This window comes from Aspergillus wentii, assembly GCF_001890725.1.
Source record: "Aspergillus wentii DTO 134E9 unplaced genomic scaffold ASPWEscaffold_1, whole genome shotgun sequence".
Classification (NCBI taxonomy): domain Eukaryota; kingdom Fungi; phylum Ascomycota; class Eurotiomycetes; order Eurotiales; family Aspergillaceae; genus Aspergillus; species Aspergillus wentii.
In genome coordinates, this window is record NW_024467832.1 from 928,926 (window position 1) to 943,678 (window position 14,753).

Sequence of the window (14,753 nt, forward strand, 5' to 3'; positions counted from 1 at the left end):
TCAATATCCAGGGCGCCTGAATGGATGAGCCTCAGTGTTTCTATGTTGTTGTTAGCTCCGTCGTATGGGATTAACCTGGTGACCAACTTACAGAACGTATTCATCCAGATTCACCACGCTGGGATCACTGAAGAGAAGATAGAAGTATTTCAACGTCTCTGCGAGCCAGAATGATTCCATCTTAGCCAGGAGTCGTGGGGTTTCGCTCGTGACGTCGTCAATTGAGGAATGGGCCAACTCCGTCTGGGTGTATTTGGAGACGGCTTCAAACATCTTCCAACCTTTTTGCCGCCAGTAATCATCACCCGTAAGGCGGAACATGATGAAAACGGACTCGATGGCCTCAGGCCGGAGGAGATACTTCCGTTGCGTGATAGAAACCATTCCTGGTGGAAGTCGCTGATCCCGAATCCGCGCATTGACAAAGTCCTCATGAGAAAGTGACGATGGCTTCACGGGTAGGTTTGTACTCCGATCTGTTATGTCATTTCCATTGGCTCCTGGCGCAGGCGCAGGCGAAGGTGAAGGTGTTGCTATAACATGCCACCCAGACCCTGGATCACGCTTATGGATGGTGGAAACTTGACGGTTGTTTGCAAGGAAGCTAGATTCTGGTGAAGGCACAGCGTCAACCTCCCTGTTCTGCGTTTTCGAGGACCCGATTTTCATCTCAGCAAGTCTCTCCGCCCCAGCAAATCGGTCGTTTTCATAGGGATCCAAGGCTCGCCTGTACTCGGTCTCATTCCATGTGCATGGCTCGCCGTTTTTACAAGGCATCAAAGTAAAACTCTCAGGCATGATTCCTGTGGTCGTAGATTCATACGCCCACACACAGCCATCAGTGAGCTTAGAGGCAATGTCTAGGTCGCCCTCAATCCCGAATATTTTAGCACCAACAGCGAACATGCCGCCGGCAAAGCAAACAAGGTGGGATCCTTCATAATCATAGCGCATCGTGTAGGCGTCTGGCGCAGAATTGAGTGCCAGTGGGCGAACATTGGACAAAAATCGAATGTCACGGTCGTCCTGGATCATTGGCCGAAAGAGTAGATGCTTTCGTGCCGCGTCCATGGAATTCTCGTACATGGTACGGTATTGTTCGTTGAGACCACCCAAAAGCATATACTCTTTGGGCAGATATTCATATGTCGAATCTGCAAGTGCCCCCATCCCAAACTTTGGAGCCTTTGAACGTAATTTTTTAAGGCCCCCATTGCAGTTTTCACCATCTGGAGACGTATTAGCACCCGTGCCCTCTTCTGCCAAATTATCGTAATTGGCGGGTTGAGCATCTTCACTGAGACCACCACCTCTTCCCCGTCGCTGCAGAAAGCTTCTATAGCTATCCGCATTCGCCGGGGAGGGTGTTGCACTATAAGCAGGCTTTGAAGCACTGGGGACACCGCCACGTCTAACTTCGGAACTGGCCCGAGGTTGATGCTGATCGCAGCCAGAAGCATCAACCTCGAGAGGCCATAGACCAGGAATGATTGTTTCGGTTTGGAACTTCTCGAGCTCGTTGGTAATTCGTGCGATAGCATCGTAGTATTTGTCCTGTCTAGTCAACTGTGCCAGACGGGTGAATTCCAAAGAAAGAGAGCCAATCTCTGCTAAAATAGCTATTTTATCCGCAGTGTGAGGTTGAGACACATATTGTGGTGCCCATTTATAATAAAGCATTGGCATCCGGTTGGGTGTATCGAAAACCCCAATGAGGATATCGGCCAGCTCAACAGCCTTGTCCAAAAGCACGTCGTACTTGTGGCCCGAAATATCGTATGCTCCGAGCAAACCACCTAGGTAACGAATGACCGTTTCAAAGACAGGAATGTCCTTTCTTATACTGGTAGTAAAATCAATCTTTTTGACCTGATCTACCGCCATGGAGAACTCCTCTTTCAGTTCCATGATCCAGAGGGTATCCAGGCCATCAACAAGTGTTGCGCCCCATCCATTAAACGGATCCCGATATCCACCTTGAGTGGGGTTGAGCTCGTCATGGCCCATGGCAGACGCCTTATATGCACCCCACGCATGCTCGAAGGATTGCTTGATGCTAGCCAGTTTCTGTAATCGTTGCAGTTTATCCCCTGACGACTCATCCTTGATCTTCGCTTGCAGTTTCGGCAGAGTTTTGGCATTACCAGTCGGGAGCTTGATAATGTCCGCTGGTGCTAGCGGAAACTGCTCCGGAAGTTTTTCCCAGTGAGACTGCTCCTCCGCTCCGGGAAGAACTGCCTGGCCCCCTGAACCGGACTCCGCATCAATTTCACTGGGTGTTTTCTCAAGAGAGCCCCCCTTCGTACCCTCCTTCACTTGGTCGCTTGCCGGTATTGTGGGTTTCTGGCTGGCAGCCGGGTCATGAACGGGCGCTTGTTCATTTCCAGGTCGGTTTTTCGGGCTACCCGATTGTTGATCCGCAGGGGGAGGGTTCACCGGAGTGTCATGAGAGGGAGGGGTAATGTTCTCCTTGCTGCCAGCAGCTGGGGGATTGTGAGGGAACGGTTCGGGACGGTCAACAATGGGCGGGGTGTTTGAGGACACGGCCAAGTCGCGAGATCGAGTGAAATAAAAGACGGCCAGAATGAAGACAGTCGTAAAGATGAGGATGATTCGATATCGACGAGCACGAAACATGATGGGTGGTTCTCTCGTTCTCGAGAGGATGGCACGGCAAAAGGAGGCACCGAAATGGAGTGATTGATTTATCACGCGACAGACATATAGCCTCGGTGGAGCTCAAAGAATGGACTGAACTAGGAAGAAACAATTCAAAATTAAAGCATCGTTATTGTGAAAGACAGTCGATCGAAATATTTCACTCACTAACGGGAGGGTCCGGGAGGAGAAAAAAAAAGGTTGGCAGAAGTCGAACTGACCTCTGGAAGGCTGAAGTGCTTAATTAGTATGTAATACAGCCAAGAGCCCCCAAGCGCCTTCTTTGTGATGAGTTTTTCTCAGCCTTCTCAGACAGTGGGGGTTGCTTGGAGAATCCAAGACATGCAGACTGGGCGTTTTTGATTCTCATCTTTGAACTTTGGACTTTGGCAGTTTCTGAGAGAGAATCGAATTGAAAAGGTTTCCCTGTTTGGACGGAAGTCAATAGCAGCCCCGGATCAGCAATCAGGGATCAGCGCTGGAGACGGAGACTTGGACCCTGAATAATGAATCATATCCATCCAAACAGATCAACTGTATTACATACGTGGAACTGCTTATGGAGAGCAAATATATGATAATTAAACAGATTAAAACTCTCACATTCTAATAAAACCGATGCTTTTCTTTGTCTGAATTAAAGTCAGCTCAGTCAGGGGCAATTGCTGTGTATGTAATTTTACCAGGTTATTTTTACTTACCCACTAGCTGCCCTTTAAGTGGATCCTTAAACCGCGCTAGACCTGAACGGGGTTAGTGCTGTATAAGGGTTTCTGTCGACATTGAAAGACTTGCTGGATAGAATCAACGTTCTTATAGCTGAAGCAATACTGGATTCAAGTTAACGAACTGTCTATCAGTGGTATATTTGATATTATATTCCTACATATTCCAGGAAAACCGTCAACCATGAACGGGGAATCCATTTCATCGGCCATATAGTATACAGTCTGTTGCCCAACATCTCATATCATTCACTTCCAGGAATCCCCCCCAACCAACCCAGGGTGACTGGCCGAGTGGTCAAGCAGCTGCCTTTTCTTGCCAAAAGCGCAGGGGCTTGCCCACTTGGAGTTCCCACGAGGTCCTGGTCGAATCCCAGCTGAGCTCTGGTCCTATTTATCTGGACTACCTCCTTGCTGGAATTCGTCGCAAACCCTCCTCGGGGGGTTTCGTAGCCCTGGAATTCCAGTCTTCCTTAGAAGGCTGGCTGGGTGAGCTTCTTGCTTTTTATTTCAGTTTTATATCAATTTTTTAAATATATTTTTCATTGCAAAACACTCATCGGCCAATAGTGCGTTCGAACCCAAAGGCAATCCCCAGTCCCAACAAACCCCTAACTTTCTACTGTTTATCTGCCCTTGTCTCGCTCACTACAACTGTCTTCTGATCAGCAGTGCTCTGCACAGCACCCTGTTCTTCATCCCGATATTCAGACTGGGCAGCGGCGTGCTTGTCGTGCTCAATGGGAGTGTGGTTCCTGGCGACCAGCCAGGTAGGGAACACCGCAAGACCTAGCTAGGTTAATTCCTTTCCCCGAGGGACAAATTATCTGACATACCTAAAAGGATCGTGTTAACAGCGAGAGGGACTCTCCCACCATACCAATCCCGAGTGTTGATGCCGAATGAGACGGCCTGGGAGAAACTCTCCTGTCCACGGAGGATACCAGATAACCGAGCTAGACAATGTCAGCAGACTGAAATTCGAGAGAGATTTGAGGCCTCATACATAGCTCGGAGATATTGTCAGTCATGGTAGAAACAAGGTAATAAAGCCAGTTCTGCAATGCCTGCTGGGAGAATTCTGCAACCGTGTGGATTAGCGATGAAAAACCCCCAGGACCGGGAGATACATACGCCAAAGCAGAATGACAAACAGACCTTCGGTGAAGCCTTTGTCTGACCAGTCGTATGTCGGTGGGTTTGCAGTGTACTTCTCCTGGACCACCCAGCCGTACACCCATGCGACGATATGAAGGGCAATCACGTAGTAAAGGCTGCAAGATTGATCAGTATGCTTTGATACACCAATTGATACTGGGGCCAAAAGGTCGCACCTGTAGTTGATTCGGTTCTTGATTGATATGCCACGATAATCCAGGAATCGGCTGATAATCCCAGAGGAAAAGAGGTTTGCAAAATTGCCTTGATGATGGTCAGTTTCAACAATTGAATACCTGATTCATGAATCAACTTACTGACGAATCCAATCAGAGCACGAGCTCGAACACCGAAGTAATATGTTTCGAAATCTTCGCAAGTCAGCAATCCTCAGTGTAGCATGGGGGATTCAAGCATACTTGTACTGTATTGGTTGAAGTACGCTGCCCAGAACACTGGGAGCAGCAAGAGGACCTAACTAGGTGAGTATGCATATCTATACAGGGGTTAACCAAAAGAAACTCACCTCCTTCCGACAAGACAGTCTCCAAAGCTCTCGCATCTCTGCACGCCATGAATCTTGCAAAACGACCCTCACTTTGCTATTGTCACTCCGCTGGACCTTTTCAGGAGGCGAGAGAAAGATTGCCATAGGAACAGAAAGACATTGAAGTGCGACAAAGATGAGATAGGTTTCTTATAAGATGTTAGCTGATCTCAAGATGAGCACTAGGGGAGACATACCCGAGTCGACCTTGCCCTTTTTCTTTGCTTCAGCAGAACTATACACCGGTAAGCTAACCACCAAGGAATTGCATCTCTAGAGATACTCACTGGTTTAGTCCTAGGACAATAGCTCCTCCCATCAAGGGACCGCCTGTACGGAACCAAAGCCAGATACTGTTCAAGGTTAATTAGGGTATCCAACTCGACAAGGCTCGAATGCGACTCACTTCATATATCTGCCTCTTTTGGACGGCTCTGGGTAGCCCAGGGCCACAGCACCCTCGGAAGCCCAGAAAAGGCCGGCGCTAGATATGTGAGACTGCTGTCCTTTCTTATTCGAGGCTGAACTTACGACAATCCACAGGCTACTGCCCCAACAAGCACGAACCAAACATTGCCCTGGATCGAATTAGTATATTCCAGCGATGCATGGATCGACGGGTCCTTACATAGCGATTGTTCGTGTACAATGCAGCCCTATACCACCGATCAGTTAGACATGGTTTGACATTCTCTGCGCAGAATTCACATACGAGTAAATTGGATATCCGACCGCTCCCAACAACAGAGTCCAATTCAATCCGATTCGGTTCGCAATCGGACCACCAAAGAGACACAAGAAGCCCACTATTGCTGCAGTCAGCGCATGCAAATCAAGTAATTTTCAGATCACATACTTAGACCAAAAACCAGAGCATTGGCAGCATTAATCAAAAAGGGCGACTCGGCACCACCAGCGCCCAAAGAGTTCATAGCATTCCACAAACCCGGGGCCATGAAGCCCACACCACCGATGATACAGGCATTGAAAAGGGTAGTGTGATACCATGTTCGCTTTTGCTGAACCTGCACATTGTCAGGCGACGATGTCGAGATGGACGATTGTTCGGCCATGGTGCACATACAACTTGTCAACCCCAAAAGACGGTCAACGACCAAGGTCGATATTTATATTATTTCATCGCATTTCCCCGTTGAGAAATCCTCATCAACAAGAAAAATTGCGTGCTCAAGTGCTAGGACTCACGATTAAGAGTAGCGTGCCAATTCCAGCTACAGTGCCACATGGTTATAGACCCCAAGACGGGTAATTTGACAGGTGGAACTGCTGCTTTTCGGGCTGGACCGCCATGCAAATGCGACTAAACGGGCCCAGTTCTTCAGATCGACATCACATACTATCTAGACTGCATGAGTTGATTTAAGAATCTATGTTTTTATAGATTCTTTCTTTTGATGTGTTGAAGAGAAGAATGTGGCATGGGTAACTTTAAACCAATGGTTATAGTTGAACTTTGTTGACATTATGCAATAAAGATATAGCCCGAGAAGCCAATATTCGACAATTGTACGAAATGTGTCTTACCAAGAAGGGCACATTAGATAAACCAGCATTGCAAGGAAAGATGTAAATCATGTAACTTCAATATAGTTGAAAGTATATATATGCAATGGCAATGTCAACCATATAGACAACATACAAGAGCCACATCTCAATCAAATACATCTACGGGGGAAAACCACTAAGTTGAATCTTATAATCATTCATCATAATTCCTTTATATATATACAGACACCGTCTACCAGCGTCCACTCTGGGCCATACCGCGCTCGGCCTCCTGCTGAGCGTGGTGCTTGGCCTTCTGACGGTCAATGAAGTCAAGGCCCTTGGTCTCAACCTCACGGTCGACAAAGGCACCGATGAGTCCGGCGACGACCTCCTTGGCCTTGGCGTGCTCGTCGACCTTGCCTGTAGGAGAAGTATATCAGTATTTATTACTGTATGGCGGGCAGAGAACGACAAGGAGGGATGGGGTACCGTTGCGGGCCTCGTGCTCCTCGTAGGCCTTCATGGCCTCGTAGGCAGCGGCACCACCGATGAGCTCGTGGGAGAACTTGGCCTCGTGGGGGCGCTGGGTGAGCTGCTCGTGAGCCTGAGCATGCTCGGAGTCGTCTAGATAGACAGTTAGACAGTGTCAAGCAGAGGGTGGTATAGAAAGAGAGAAGACAAGACATACCGCTGAACCAACCCATTGTGATGAAAGAAAGTCTTGGAATAAGAAGAAGATAGAGAGAGAGGATAGAAGATGATGGCAGGGAGAGAATAGCAAAAGAGGGGCAAACAGGAGATATTTATACCCGTCCTAGGATTCGGCTACCACGGCCTCATCGCGATGCGCTACGAAGCCAGCTAAGCCTTTTCAGCATTAATGCTTAGCAGTGCTGGGCGAAGCCATCCTATCGATCAATGGCTGAGGCGGTGCGGGGCGATTCGGTTCCAATGGATGAGATTCTTGGGCTCAGCTGAGGTGGTTGTTTGGGTCAGGAGAGAGGGCAGAACCAGGGAGAGGAGATGAAGCCGAATTTGCATCCTGTATAGAGATCGGATGTCGGCTGAGATTGGGATATTATCCCTGATGGAGTTCTAAACATCATTTAATCGCCATAATAATAAAAAGAATAGAAAAGAAAGAAGGGAAACGAGGCAAAAAGACCAGCCGCTGCCCCACTGCAGACACAGATTTGCCGTGCCGTGGCGCAGACAGAAGATGATGCTCAACACCAACACTCACTGGATTTGAGCTGAGTGGGGTGCGATATCAGCTAGACTGTTATATTTCTTCTGATAAAGATGTCTTGATAGAAGATATTGGATTAGATCATCTGAATTGATTTATGCCGTGGTTTTTGATTCTTGTCTCAGAATACGTAACCTCCCCGAATCGGACTAGCGCCGTGCTTTAGAGCATCTTCTTTTTCTATACAAAAGCCACATCAACCTTCAACAACACACAAAATTTATCAATAAAAAGCACTCCACCAGTGCACCCCACATCACTTAAACTATCGATCTCGGTCGAAATCGAAGCACTGGCCCCTCCTTCCCACAGGAAACTCGATCAAACAACTGAAACTCGCGTGGATTCGTCCTCCCGGCCTCGCCGAGTAAATTCCCACCCCCCAATTCCCCATCAGCACCATCCGCAGTCTTGAAATCATACATCAGGATCAAAGAGGCGATCGTCACCATCAGCTCTGCATATGCGATTGGTTTCCCAATGCAGGTCCTCGGCCCTCGTGAAAAGGCATTATACGCCGCTTGAGTTACGCGGACTTGCTCCGGGGAGAACATGTCCGAGTCGGGCAAAAAGCGCTCAGGAAGAAAGTCGTGTGGTCGAGGGAAGTACTTCGCGTTGTGCTGGAGGGGATAGATGCCTGTTCCAACTCCGCAGCCTGCAGGGATGAAATGGCCGTCGATCGTTTGGCCACCGGGACGGACAACGCGTGCTAGACAGGTGGCGACGGATGGTGACATTCGCAGTGCTTCGTCTACACAGGCTCGGAGGTATTCACAGCTAGACAGTCGAGAACCAAGTCGGATTTCATCTGCGTGGTTGAATTGACTGCGGATTTCTGCTGCGAGTCGGTTGTATGCGTGGGGGGAGATGCTGAGATAGAAGACGACGGCACATAATGCAGTGGCAGTGGTATCGTACCCTGAATATCAGCATCGTATACACTCATATGATGAACATATCAACCATACCAGCAATCGTCAAATGTGTCGCTTCAGAATGAAGATCCGCATCACGAAGCTTCTGCTCCCCCTGCGAAAGAAGCGAAAAGATAGTTCCCTCCTTCTGCTCCATTTTGCCTTGAACATGATTCGAAACCATCTTATCAACCAGCTTCAAATATCGAATCCGACTCTTGATCGACTCGGGAAACAGCTTCCTGTCCATTCTCCCAAGGTACAACCATGGGATCTGCATGAGCACCGTAGTCCGCACGTTGGACTCTTCAATATCACCGATAATCGACCGATGAGTATCATCATTCAGCAGGTCATGCTTCGCCCCAAATATAATATCAGCCATAATGTCAAAGGTCAAGTAACTGCACCAGTCGGACATTTTCATCGCAGGGCCCCATTCTCCCTTTTCTTTATCTTCATTCTGACCCAAATGTCTAGGATAAAGCAGCGTACAGAACTGCCTCACATGGCCCAGAATCCGATGCTCATATCCCCGAAGAGCCTTGTCCGAGAACGCAGGATACAGCTGTCTGCGTCGGGTGTGGTATTCTTTATCATCGACCAGCGTCATGATGTTCGTTGCTTTTCTGTTGAGACGATTATACTCCTCACCTTTGCCGACATTCGCACCTTTCAAGTAGATATCTAACCTATTAACCGAAGCTCACGTATACAAGGAGCAAACTTACCATTCGCAGATTCGAGGGTATTAAAAATCAACATATTCGGCGAAAGACGCACAATCGGTCCTATACACCACCATTTTGATCAGCAATTTTCAAGAATCAACAAGGGCGATAAAAAGAAAAAAGAAGTACCATATTTCTCATGCAAAACCCACAAATGTAAATGAATATCCCCTTTCCAGGCATGATAGGCTCTATTGAAACTCGTCAACTTGGACACAAACGGCCCGGGGTATTTGGATAGAGGGTGGAAATATATTTGATAGATGATATATCCAGCTATCTGTCTAGCTTGTCAGAAATACATAAAATAAAGCAAATGAGATTGGATAGGAATGGAATAGAGAAGAAGTATATACCCAAACAACCAAAGAAATCAGCAATAACGATGGTATCAAAGTGAGCCCCATCTTTGATATTGATAAATAGTAGGTGAAGAAAGACTAGGGATTAGATTTAGTTTATATGGCTTTGAATATTGAATTTCTTATTCATGTATGTATACTTCTAATCAATGAACGCATCTGCGTCCCAGTAAGGGATCTTCTCAAGTGTATCCATCGGTGTGACGAAACAGGTTTGTCTTGTGTATCAGTGACACTCTGATATCTTGTCTATGTTGTGTTGGATATTAGGCCGGCTTGGTAGGGCTGGCCAGATACAACGAGCTCTATACAATACCGAGTAGTTACTCAGGCGCTGTAATTCTCCACTACATATGGCATGGTGGAATAAAACTACATTGTCAAGAATTTTGGTCGAGGGTGGTGTATCTCGTGACTATCCAGATCTGTTCATACATGCACGCATGCATCTCGGTGGAATATACGTGGCTTCGTGCCACCATCGATTTATTCGGAGCTCACCGTCAATTCGATAAACCTTGTTTTTCTTGCAAACTCAAAATTTCCAAATTAACAACCTAGACAGACAGAAAGGCGTGATTTGATGATTTGCATTTGATACGATATCAGCCTATATACCAACTGTTGTTCGTCCTCTACCGGTATTACTTGCTTTCTGGAACTGTTGGATAAGTCCCAAGACTCCAGCGCCTCCGGCAATCGCTTCCACATTCTCACCTCTCTCGCCGTTGTGGTCTTCGTCCTCTTCTAAATGGTCCATCATGTTGACCCTCCATGAGTCGCCTAGGTTGCTATCGCTGTTGCCTACTCCACCGCTCGACCCTCCGGCGGCTTGTGATGGTTGTCCGGTTGGGGGACTGCGGACATCCCTCGAGTGCGACTCATCGTCATCTTCAATCGGGTCTGATACGCCGAGTGGTGGACGTGCCGGTCGGTACCGCGAATAGGGAGTTCCGCGGTTCACGGAGCGGAAGCCAGATGCCGAAGGCTGGTGATGCGGATCAAGAAGCATGGAGGGTGCGGGGGACGGTTGTTCACCCAACCCCATAATGTTGAATCGGGGAGGCCCCAAAGCAGACTGCTGAGCCATGGAGGCACCTACTCCCGGTCCAAATGGCCGTGCCTGTGTCTGGTCAAGCCTGTCGCCGATTCCGCCTATTTCAACGCCCGAGGGAGACCCAAGCGTTGGGAAGTTCGGTGGAGGGTGAAACGGCCGTCTGCCAGGCGGCATTCGTTGGTTCGTACCGTAATTATCCAAGAACCCATAGTACGACGCCAGCATCTTGCCATCTTTGGTAGAAAAGTAGTCCGCCCGCAGGTCCTGCCTCGCGGGATCTCGTCGACCGGCATCACCTTGCGATATCACATTCGCGCCCTTCTTGAAATCAAAGACAGCGAAAGAGCAGAGATATCCCATCCCGTCAACATGGACGGTAAACTCCCGGAAGAAATCGATGATACGGTCACTGCACTTGGGCAGGCTGAACCACAGAATAAACGGCGTGAAGATCAAGCTCAGCATCTCTTCTAGGAATATCATAATCTTCATCTGATAAATCGTGGCGAATTCTTTCCGAACCTCGTCGCTATGCAGCCGTCCCTTCCAATGACCGGGAAAGTAGTGTGTGAAATTAATCACCTCAAGCAAAGCGTACTCGGGATCAAAAACATCCGTCTCTTCAGGCACCATGCCCCGAGCAACGGCATAAACGGACCCAAACACACCCAGGTAAAAGAGAACCGTTCGATCAGGCGTGATTTCAAATCCCAAGAACAGCTCCGGGTCAATAAGGGAACCAAGAGCTAGCACCGAGGCCAGGGCACCTGAAATGAATGCCACGAACTGCGCCGCTTGAGCCATTTTGTCATTGGGGAATTGATCCAGATAGCGACTGGCAAACGGGTACGACATGTGAATCCGTTTCTCGAACAAATGACGGAGCTCGTTGAACTCGCGAAATTTCCAATCTCCCAAGGGGGTGTATTGGCGGGACCCAATCTGGGACGGGTTTTTCTTAAACTCGTTAAAATAACGGAAAAAATAAAGCATCAGACTAAAGACGACAAGAAAGGGCGCTACAAAAATGTTCATGATGCCCGCAATCATGAATCGTCGGCGCAAGCCCTCACTCAAGGCCCGGCGATGAGTGTCCTTGAGGAACAAGGTTCGGACTTGGCCTTCCTCGTTAAAAACATAGTCCATAATGCAGAGTTGGAGATTCCAAGCTAGTGTGTTTGAGAAGAACTGGCGGTTCTTAAGGAATGGTACGGGTAAGGTTAGATCTAGTATGTCTTTGTTCACCAGCGCAATCAAATAGTTTTCCTTGCGCATAAGCCGGTTGGCAATATCGTGAGCATCCATGCGCTGCTTCGACTGACTGCCTATGAATTGACGATGCTTGGCAGAGACCGCAGCGGCGGTGGCAGGGTTTGCATCCCTGAGCGTCATGAGTCGACTTACAATCTCCTGCCATGAAATAGTCTGTATCTCGGCATCGGAGACACCCAGCAGGTACAAATAAAAGTCATGCATATGCTTGAGCCTTCTGATGTCTAGCAGGAATTGCAATACCTTCCAAATCCAGAAGAAAGTGAGCAGCCAGAGGAGTAAGGTCGAGGATGTAGACATTTTTGAAGTGCATCGCGGAATAAGTATATCGTCCATTGTCTTGCTCCCTGGGACACGGTGGTAGTCGACGCAGTTTGTAAGAAAGGTGGTAAATCCCACAACAAAGGCAATGGTTCTACCAAGCCCAACTGTCAGCTGTATTTCAAATTAGTGACCAGCAGACCGAGAGCACATACAAGGAGTACAACGCCCGGTTCAGCAGCATAGACCACATTCCCCTCCCCAAATAGTACGTATAAACATCTTTCAAGAAGTTATCCAGGTTTTCAACATTTGCCCATCTCCACATCGCTTTATCCTTTGGGTGGATTGAAGCCAGATTGGGCTGCTTGACCGACCATCTTTGCACCGGTGGATGTCTTCGAAGATTGGCATTACCAGTATTATGCAGGGGCTGTTGCTCTCTGGCCGTCTCCCAACGGGCTCGGTCTCCCCGTGATGAAGGGCCGGCAACAGGAGGCTCTGGATCGGGGTGGCGGTGAAGACCAGGAGGAGGGGGAAGTCGGGTCTTGAAGTCGTCGTCATCCTGATGTCCCTCGACCAAAAGGGAAGCAGGCACATCGTCGTCCACATCTTCGGCCTCGTATCCTGGAGAAGTCGACTGCATCCATCTAGGACGACTAGCCTTGCGATGTCGGGAGCCCGCCTTGCCATAACCCTCTCCCGAAGCGCGGCGTTGACGCCCTTGGGACAAGAAGGCGGTACCCGGACTCGTCAAGCCACTCTCCCTAGCATCAGCCAGAGCTTCCTCCAGCTCCCCATCACTAAAGCGATCCCTATGATCATCCTCGTCAAATGTCAAGCCGGCCCGTTCCTCCACATCTGATGAATCCGAGTTGGCATCATGTTGTCGAATGGCCTCGTATACCGATCGAGAAGCAGTAGGAGGGAGGAAGCGGGATAAGATATTTGATGTCATCATCTTGAGTTAGTCTAAGAAAAAGGAAAAGCCGATATAAAGCTGTCCGCAGTTCAACGCATGGTAGCAACCCACAAGTCGGGGCAGTTTCTAAGGGTCAGTTGAGGGCCATCCAGAGTATGATGTATTGTCTTCTGAAGTCGAGGCGCGCAAGACGCTTGAGAGGACAGAACTCGGATATATAAGAGAGCATTTAACACAGAATCATTCCTTCAGGAAGATCTGATGAGGACGGGTGCTAAGGGAGGTCGTTTGATGGCATCTGCGTGCCTGATGACCGGGGCTGCCAACTTGCCCTCGTGATAAGGCAAGCTATGATGCAGGCGGACAGCAATCGTGGATGACTGAGGCCGCCGCTTTCCTTTCTTGGCGGGATATCATGCATGTGACCACTCACGTGATATAAATGGAATATCATATACCCGGTGAGTGACGATTACATAAACCCAGCAGTGATCATTGACGACACGAGTCAGCGAAAGTGGGATGGGCAGCGAGGACGGGCGCTGATTGGCTGTGGGGCCAGCACGGATTGGCCTCTCTGGTTCGTGCGGGGTGGATCCAGTGATCTTTGCGACCTGATTCACAGCTGAAAAAAAGACCCCGTTTATATTGCACAGAAACGGGAGCAGCTGAGAAGAGGAGACGTCGATATATATTGGGCAGAAAAAGCTGAAACAGCCTCCGCTTCCTTCCAGAAGATTACATGCGCACCTAGTCAACAGCAAGCCATGGTTGCTGTGGCTGATCGTACTGTTGTGCTATCATGCTCGGTTGATTGTCGGCTTTCCTTTGGTCCGTGGCAAAAGTTACTAGGGAATAAGTGTTGCCCATCATCTGAAGTTTACTGCTATTATTATTATGGCATGGTCAGATGAACTCGGTTGGAGACTTTATTATCGTCATTTGGCGAGGTCCAACATTGACGATTTGCTTGACATTTTCGATGGATGAAAATGACTGGTCAATGGCCTATAACCAGAGTCAATTGATATATCATCTTCAAGAGCCCAAGAACCCAAGGACTGGGTAATTGCTTATTATTCCATTAAATAATCGGTAGCTAGGATAGGAATAAGAAAATGAGCATGAACCCACAGCTGGGGCCACTACTGTACAGGATTTACTTAGTTCTTTGCTTAGAGCTGCAGACAATTCCAGATGGCGTTATGATTAGCCCCCGATTAGCCCCCGAGACCGAGTGTTCACCGTAGTAGACGGTAGAATGAATATATAGGATGAATTGTTGGGAGCAATTGATATGAATGCCACGTAAGCAGTGATCATAGCTAAGAAGTAGTCCCCAGAGGCTCAGAGGCTCAGACTTAGAGGCTCAATAGATGATGCTACTC

The 14,753-nt window shown here is 48.4% G+C and overlaps 4 protein-coding genes across 4 annotated transcripts; all 4 read right to left on the reverse strand.

Moving 5' to 3' along the window:
- ASPWEDRAFT_101200 (class I alpha-mannosidase 1A) lies at positions 1-2,637 on the reverse strand (the record flags this gene model as incomplete). The annotated part of the gene is made up of 4 exons (XM_040827362.1): positions 1-40; positions 92-564; positions 634-1,383; positions 1,417-2,637. The coding sequence occupies 4 exons, from the start codon at positions 2,635-2,637 to the stop codon at positions 1-3; spliced, it is 2,484 nt and encodes an 827-aa protein (XP_040694026.1).
- A 1,365-nt stretch (positions 2,638-4,002) lies between these two features.
- ASPWEDRAFT_166426 (uncharacterized protein) lies at positions 4,003-6,161 on the reverse strand (the record flags this gene model as incomplete). Its single annotated transcript, XM_040829991.1, has 15 exons — positions 4,003-4,172; positions 4,220-4,339; positions 4,390-4,464; positions 4,518-4,657; positions 4,718-4,805; positions 4,859-4,912; positions 4,961-5,015; positions 5,068-5,237; positions 5,286-5,323; positions 5,376-5,441; positions 5,495-5,572; positions 5,620-5,666; positions 5,717-5,744; positions 5,801-5,894; positions 5,945-6,161. 15 exons carry the CDS (start codon positions 6,159-6,161, stop codon positions 4,003-4,005), a joined length of 1,440 nt encoding a protein of 479 aa, XP_040694027.1.
- A 419-nt stretch (positions 6,162-6,580) lies between these two features.
- ASPWEDRAFT_178219 (uncharacterized protein) lies at positions 6,581-10,187 on the reverse strand. The gene is made up of 7 exons (XM_040831753.1): positions 9,848-10,187; positions 9,621-9,771; positions 9,492-9,551; positions 8,815-9,447; positions 8,157-8,765; positions 7,087-7,221; positions 6,581-7,017 (listed from the first exon to the last, which is right to left on the reverse strand). The coding sequence occupies exons 1-7, from the start codon at positions 9,896-9,898 to the stop codon at positions 6,848-6,850; spliced, it is 1,809 nt and encodes a 602-aa protein (XP_040694028.1). The 5' UTR covers positions 9,899-10,187; the 3' UTR covers positions 6,581-6,847.
- A 276-nt stretch (positions 10,188-10,463) lies between these two features.
- Positions 10,464-13,404, reverse strand: atgI (autophagy protein ATG9; the record flags this gene model as incomplete). Its single annotated transcript, XM_040836919.1, has 2 exons — positions 10,464-12,597; positions 12,659-13,404. The coding sequence occupies 2 exons, from the start codon at positions 13,402-13,404 to the stop codon at positions 10,464-10,466; spliced, it is 2,880 nt and encodes a 959-aa protein (XP_040694029.1).
- Positions 13,405-14,753: the final 1,349 nt, after the last annotated feature.